We start from the raw sequence: 7,637 nt of genomic DNA on the forward strand, positions 1-7,637 counted from the left end.
GGTAATCATCCGCAAACTGTGTGAATTGGCGAAATCGTTCACACATACGTTTGCTGATGATTTTGTTTTGTTCATACCCAGGTAAACGTAATCTAAATAACAGACAATACCTATAATTAAATTTGAAACATACTTGCTAATAATAACTCTAAAATGTCATACTTTATTTTGAATTATTTATTTAAAAGTCGCAGGGTGAACGCTCCTCGATTCCAGGTCCGAGGTAAATCGTAATTGTGTGGTATAATACGCTACGCACGGGTATTCCGTGTGACACACAACTCATCAGAATAACCTGCAAGACTCACTTGCGGGCATCAAATAGACAATAACACCCGCAAATCTAAAAACTCCATATGGTTATGTCCATTGTAAACTGAATAGTTTTTCTACGGAACTAACTGTTTATTTGGTATTTCTTGAAAAAAATACCAATTGCTAATGACGTCATTTTCTAATGACGTCATTAGCTTTCCGGGTGTTATTGTCTATTTGATCCCGGAAAAAAAAAATGTAATTAACCAATCACAATACAGAACACACTCGCAGTCAGTTTACAATGCACTTCAATAGTTTTCATTACGTCATATTTTCACCTTGATCTACCTTAATTTCATTACGTCATATTTTCCAGTTACGTCATTACAAACGAACACGGAAGTATGTGCCAGTAATCGCTATCATGATAGAATAAATAAATAAATAAATAATAAACAAAATTAATGATCATGAAGAACCTCAAGTCGAAAGTAAACAGGAAATGCACTCGAGCGACGCTTAACGATTACACGTTTTGATTGCGGTCACACGTTTTGATACGCGAAGGTAAAACGTGTGTGAACCCGTTACTCCGATGTAGTCGGGACTAAATTTAGCTTGTACACGGTCCGGACAGAAAATGCTAGTGTGAACGCGGTTATTATGTTGTAATGAATGTAACGCAGGCCCGTAGCCAGGATTCTGAGGGCGAAGCGCCCGACTTGCTTAGGGGGGTCCGGGGACATATTGAAAAAAAGCCACCCTCATTAGCTACGGGCCTGTAACGGAAATTTAATTGCTCACTAACAACAGTGAAGGACGGTTAACATTAATAATTCACTGACAAGGATATCGGAAAAATGTGAAGGGTCCTTTGAACCAAAACAATTTCTGTTTCCGATAATACTAACATGTTGTCGTAACACCGGTATAAGCAGCGTATCAACCAACACAGACAGTACATCAATACAACGCTACCTTCAAGGTTTTTAAGACTATTAATATAAGCATGTTTATTTTTACTGAAAATCATTTCCATTTTGTTTGTTTGTTGTTGTTGTTTTTGGGGTGGGTGGGTGGGTGGGTGGGTGAGGTGGTGATGGATAACCCTCTGGTTTCAACCTCTTGTATATACCGTATAACGAAATTTTATCCTGCAATAATTTTGTGTCTTGTGAAGTGATAATGACTAGATAAAATTCTATATGTTCGGTCACTGATCAGAAATATAGCTTTGTTTTTGGACTGAACTATTTGTTACACTAGTTGTGACCAGCAAAGAAATGGTATATTGTTCAAAGTTACTTATTTTTATTTTTTTTATCCCGTTCATTGTTTAGATTTTTAATAACCGTTTTGAAGGCAATATTTCATTTAAAAATAAGAAATCAATTATTGTTATTTAAGAACTATTTACTTTTGGTGTATAAATATTGTTTGCGACAAGGCACTCAACGCGCGTGGACATGCTACTGCAAAACATTGTAAGTTGAGAAATAAAACGGGTCATTTATTTAATTTCTCGTTTAATGTGGATTGCATGATCAATGAAGGAACTGGTTACTGTTTGTAGATATTGGCTGTATCTTGCCCAGGTCGAATGGCTGACAGACAATACTATTTGCACAAATAATCTATGCAGGGCTAGTTCAGGGTGTGTAGAAAATTTCGCCAAATTTATCCATTAAACTCTAAAAATTGACGAAACCCACCACCATCATTTTCAAGAAAATATCAATCATTACATGAAATTCTTTCGCCAAATTCAAATAAAATTCGCCAGTTGTATTTAAAATTCGCAATTGGCGAATTTGGCGAGTGCCAGAGCTAGCCCTGCAATGTCACGTATTCCTACCAATCAGAGCCGCAGCTGCTTTTACTCCGTAAATATGTCATGATAATCTGATAAACAAGTTATGTCTGGTGCAAATGTGGACCAAAGTCTGCAAAATAATACGAATCTGTTACGAATACCGGAAAGGCTGGAAAATGTTTCAGTTACGAAATGGAAACCAACTATTAGGATATCCTCAATCGTAGCTGTCCTCCTATAGACGAGGCAGCAGATCGAGATTCACGGAAGCAGCCACGTTTTTGTCAAATGTACATTCGGCTTTGCAGTATGAGGACACACAGGCACTAATCACATATTATGGTTTTGTCTTTCTGATAAGATGAACAGTTTTAAAACTGAAACGTGCTTCTATGTAAATAACCAATTGCCTGGGCACAAAACTGTTTATGCGCAGACAACACTGCAGGTGGACGGAAATACCGTGTCACGATAGAATGAGCCTTGGTTTGGTACAATGCAACCTGTGAGGTCAAGCGTGGAACTGGCGTACCGTGATAAGAATAAGCGGAATCAACAGATCCATAGTTTGTTGTTATTACTTGAGGAAAATGTCGACATCGACTTCTGACACGGAAATGGTGGCGCTAGGTAACTTGTTAACGGAAGAGAAGAAACCCAAGATTCGAAAACAGGACCAGTGGCCGAGGAAGTCGGAGTGTCTTCTGTCTCTCATAGGTTACTCCGTGGGACTGGGCAATATCTGGCGCTTCCCGTACATTTGTCAGCGAAACGGTGGAGGTGAGAGTTTTGATGATGAATCTATAGTAAAAATTGTCATGAAAATGGTTTCGTGTTTATATTATTTTATTGTTTTCCATTCAATTAACTGTCAAGTACGCTTACCTTGAACATATATTTATATTGTCTTGTCAATGAACATAATGGTAAGAGAGAGAGAGAGAGAGAGAGAGAGAGAGAGAGAGAGAGAGAGAGAGAGAGAGAGAGAGAGAGAGAGAGAGAGAGAGAGAGAGAGAGACAGAGACAGAGAGACAGAGAGAGAGAGAGAGAGAGGGTAGAGGGTGACAGAGAAAGAGGAGAGATTGGGACCATTTTAGTGTTCTTGGAAAACGCCGTACGTATAATGCTACGAAAACAGTGCACGATTATTATCGGTTGTCGGGACTTGTTTTGAGTTGTAGAAAATTAATTTAGTTTGGATTACGTAAAGGCATTCAAATGCATTTTACTAATATTTACAAAACACAAACTTGTTACCGTTGAATTAATATATTATTTAGCGATAAAGGGTTATGATCATCATAGCGCTTGGTGCATGTACAGACATTTCCTTTCGGTTGCCACGCTAATGCTGATACATTGCTTCTGTACTCTGACTTCAGTGGACTTGGTTTTAGTTTGGAGTTTTCCTTCTCCTAGGAGAGTTTTTTTACTAGAAGTCTGAGCCTCTACAGCCCAGTTTTAACTTTGGAGTTTGCTTCTCCTAGACAATTGTCTTTCTTGACTCACGTTCTCTGTCTGTCCGGCCCATATTAGTGTAGTCTCTACCCTTTGACAAGTCCAGCTTGGGGTGAACCTACCAGGAGCTGATGCTCCAGCTGGCATATCTCACCGAGTCATTGAGACATGCAAGCTAGCTCACCACGTCAAGGAATGGATCATGAGATAGCGAGAGGAATGGATTGGAGGTATATCGTGTAATTTGTTTAATTATATGTACTGTGATCAAATTGAGTAATTAATTAAAAAGGGCCAGATTCATTATTAAACTATCACTGTCATCTCTTCTCTCCATCCGGGTATAAAATGTATTTAGTGCGTCGTTAAATAAAACATGTCTTTCTTTAAAAAAAAATAAAAAAATGTTTATATGCGTGTACTAAAATAAATGAATGAATAAGCTTCATACCAATAAGAAGAAGAAGAAATGTTTTATTTAACGATGCACTCAACACATTTTATTTACGGTTATTTGGCGTCGGACATATGGTTAAGGACCACACAGATACTGAGTGAGGAAACCCGCTGTCAACACTTCATGGGCTACTCTTTTCGATTAGCAGCAAGTGATCTTTTATATGCACCATCCCACAGACATGATAGTGCATACCACGGCCTTTGTTACATCAGTTCTGTAGCACTGGTTGGAACGAGAAATACCGCAATGGGTCCACTGATGGGGATCGATTCTAGACCGACCGCGCATCAAGCGGACGCTTTACCACTGGGCTACGTCTTGCCTCTCACCAATAAAAAAGAAAGGCAGGAATGTTTTATTTAACGACGCACTAAACACATTTTATTTACGGTTATATGGCGTCAGACATATCGTTAAGGACCACACATATTTTGAAATGAAACCCGCTGTCGCCACTACATGGGCTACTTTTTCCGATTAGGAGCAAGGGATCTTTTATTTGCGCTTCCCACAGGCAGGATAGCACAAACCATGGCTTTTGTTGAACCAGTTATGGATCACTGGTCGGTGCAAGTGGTTTACACCTACCCATTGAGCCTTGTGGAGCACTCACTCAGGGTTTGGAGTCGGTATCTGGATTACAAATCCGATGCCTCGACTGGGATCCGAACCCAGTACCTACCAGCCTGTAGACCGATGGCCTAACCACGACGCCAACGAGGCCGGTCTCTTACCAATAAGTGCATGTGCATATATATACATGCAGTTGATGCATTCAGGCATATTATTGACGCTGACAAGGAGTCAATCAGCGATAACTAATTTGTGTGTCCGTGTTTGTGTATGTGTATTTGTCTGTCTGTGTGTGTATGTGTATCTGTCTGTCTGTGTGTGTATGTGCGCGCGCGCGCCTGTGTGTGTGCGTGAGACCAACAAGCAATAACTGAATCTTTTTTAAGTTAGGATGACGAAATATGGCCTTAGTAAGTGTAGGCTATTCAAATTGACCTTTAAATTGTAGAGTTAGACCTCTGCACTCTTCTTTTGGTATCTATTAAGAACAAAGTTGACCTGCCGTAACAATGTATCCATACGCGCTGTTACAGATGCACATTTAAAACACCCCAACCCAGTCCGTTTGTGATTGATAACCAGAAACCGCCAGCTGTAAACTAGGCACGCACATGACAATTATTAAAATGACAGTAGGAAAAAATGTTCAGCATACATAAATATTTATTATATTCATAGCTATTAAAATGATGTTCAGTGAAAAGTCATATTTTCACTGTATTTTATTTACAGTGAAAACATAGAAATCATATTTATATTTTTGTGAACAAGTTTATAAAGGTTGTAATCGTGTATGATTACATTATCTCCGTTGTAAATGATTATAATGCAATGAATCTAAAAAATTAATATCTAAAACTGATTGGGTACGAAGCCAAATAATGGTGGCACAATGTATTATAGTAGTGTGTAAGTTAAAGTGTAACTTCTAGTTCAATTAAGTTATTGTTTTAGTTATTTTTGTTGTGTTTTTTATGATCGCTTTGTGAGATATGTTGTTATAGCAGTGTTATTAAATAATTAATAATTTAATAAATAAATAGTGGTAACTTTCATTCATATTTCTTTTAAAAAGTTCATGGTCATTAAATGTTTCAGCAAAACGTCCACCGAAACCAATATATCATGGCGGTAAGTGTTTTTGTCAGGATAAGCAAAATATATCAACAAAAAGCGAAATATATTGTCAAAAATTAAGAAAATGTCTATCATAAATAGACCATTTCATGATGGGGTTTTTCGAATACGATTTATATGTCAATTCGCGATATGTGAAAACAATATTTTCAATCATTGCTTCGCAATTCATGAAAATATGGTTTTCACACATCACCCGTTGACATAAAAATCGTATTAGAAATATCCCATGAAATAGCCTCTATATATGATTAAATTTGTGCCAATATTAATCCTGATGACGTCATATTACAGACAAAGGCGATTTTAGAACTGTGATTTACTAATATCAAATTAAAATGTTCTTCTGGAAGCGTTATAGGATCAATAGAATTCGCTCTTCATGTGTTTTTTTCTTCTTAATATGTAAAATAACAACGTCGACAAATACCGATTAACACCGACTCTCTTTCAAACGTAGTTAATGTTATAATGGACAACATATCCAGATTTGGCCATTTACTTTGAATATTGGCAATAGTAAGAGAGAGAGAGAGAGAGAGAGAGAGAGAGAGAGAGAGAGAGAGAGAGAGAGAGAGAGACAGACAGAGAGACAGAGAGCGGGGGGGGGGGGGGTCGGAGAAAGAGGATAGATTCGGGAGAAATATAGGGAGAAAGAGAGAGAGATAAGAGGAAGAATCAGAGAGAGGGAGCGTTAGTTAGAAAAATAGGAGAGAAACGAAGAGATAGAGAGAGTGGTAGAGAGGGAAGAGAGAGGAAAGAGAGGAGACACAAAGAGACAGAGAAATTGAGGGCAGAGAGGGCGTTAGATAAATAGGAGAGAGTGAGACCATTTTACTCTCGTGGGAAATGGTCGTACATTTTCAATACGTATAACTAGTCGAATTGTTGTTCAACATGTTTATATACGTACTAAAAATAACTCAATGAATAAGCGTGTTATCATTAATTTTGTGTGTCTCTTTTCCGTATCCGAGTATTAATGGTTCACCTTTTGGCAGTTGAATCTGTACAGAAAAAAAGGATTAAGCATCACCCGTTTACTTTTTTTTTTTTTCCTGCAATGACTGTATAACAACCAGGGGCCTAATTCACTAAACTCTCGCAACTTTGCGATCTCGCAGTGCAATGCTAAAAGACTTACAAAGAGGATGCTTTGTTGTCTCACTTAGCCGAGTTATTATGCTATCTGAAAATGCAAGTTTACCCAGACACAGATTCGCACTGGCTATTGCGTTAGCACAGCTGTGTGCATAATAAATTAGTAATAAAAAGAGTAAAGTTTGATTTATTTAACGACGCCACTAGAGCACATTGATTTTTTATCTTATCATAAGATGCATAATAAGTTAGATGCATAAAAGTGCAATTATAATTTTGTGCACGCACATTTGGCAAGTCCATGGTGTATCTATGACAGCATATTCATATGAGGAGCCAGTTATCCTCTTTCTACCAGCCCCAATGTGCAGCAGATGTCAATTCAGAATTTACAATAAATATCATAATATACAGGGCTGCACTGATTGCTGATTTTCAAAACCGTGCCTTGATTAGTTTTACAGTGGTGACGTGAATTTTTACATTGAGAGGCAGGTCGTAGTCCAGTGGTATAGCGCTCGCTTGATCCCCGTCATTGGGCCCATTATCCTATTTCTCGTTCCAACCAGTGTCCCACACTATGTTTTGGTTTAACGACACCACTAGAGCACATTTATTTATTAACCATAGGCTGTTGGATGTTAAACATTTGGAACTCTTGACACATAGTCTTAGAGAGGAAACCCGATACATTTTTCCGTTAGTAGTAAGGATAGACAGGATAACACACACCACGGCCTTTGATATACCAGTCGTGGTGCACTGGCTGGAACGAGAAATATCCCAAATGGGCCCACTGTCGGGAATCGATCCTAGACCGATCACGCATCAGTCGAG

At 38.3% G+C, this 7,637-nt stretch overlaps 1 protein-coding gene across 3 annotated transcripts in view; it reads left to right on the forward strand.

Annotated features, from left to right (window-relative positions):
• Positions 1–2,623: 2,623 nt before the first annotated feature.
• The window catches only part of LOC121388605 (sodium- and chloride-dependent GABA transporter 1-like), a 224,808-nt gene continuing 219,794 nt past the window's right edge, over positions 2,624–7,637 (forward strand). For 2 of the 3 annotated variants that reach the window (XM_041520011.1, XM_041520013.1), the window contains exon 1: positions 2,626–2,851. In XM_041520011.1, the coding sequence (XP_041375945.1) occupies positions 2,662–2,851 (190 nt within the window). In that variant the 5' untranslated portion in view covers positions 2,626–2,661. Of the gene's footprint in view, positions 2,852–7,637 lie in introns of all 3 variants that reach the window. The other variant, XM_041520012.1, reaches the window with a different exon arrangement.

Source organism: Gigantopelta aegis, chromosome 14 (genome assembly GCF_016097555.1).
Source record: "Gigantopelta aegis isolate Gae_Host chromosome 14, Gae_host_genome, whole genome shotgun sequence".
Taxonomy (NCBI): Eukaryota; Metazoa; Mollusca; class Gastropoda; order Neomphalida; family Peltospiridae; genus Gigantopelta; species Gigantopelta aegis.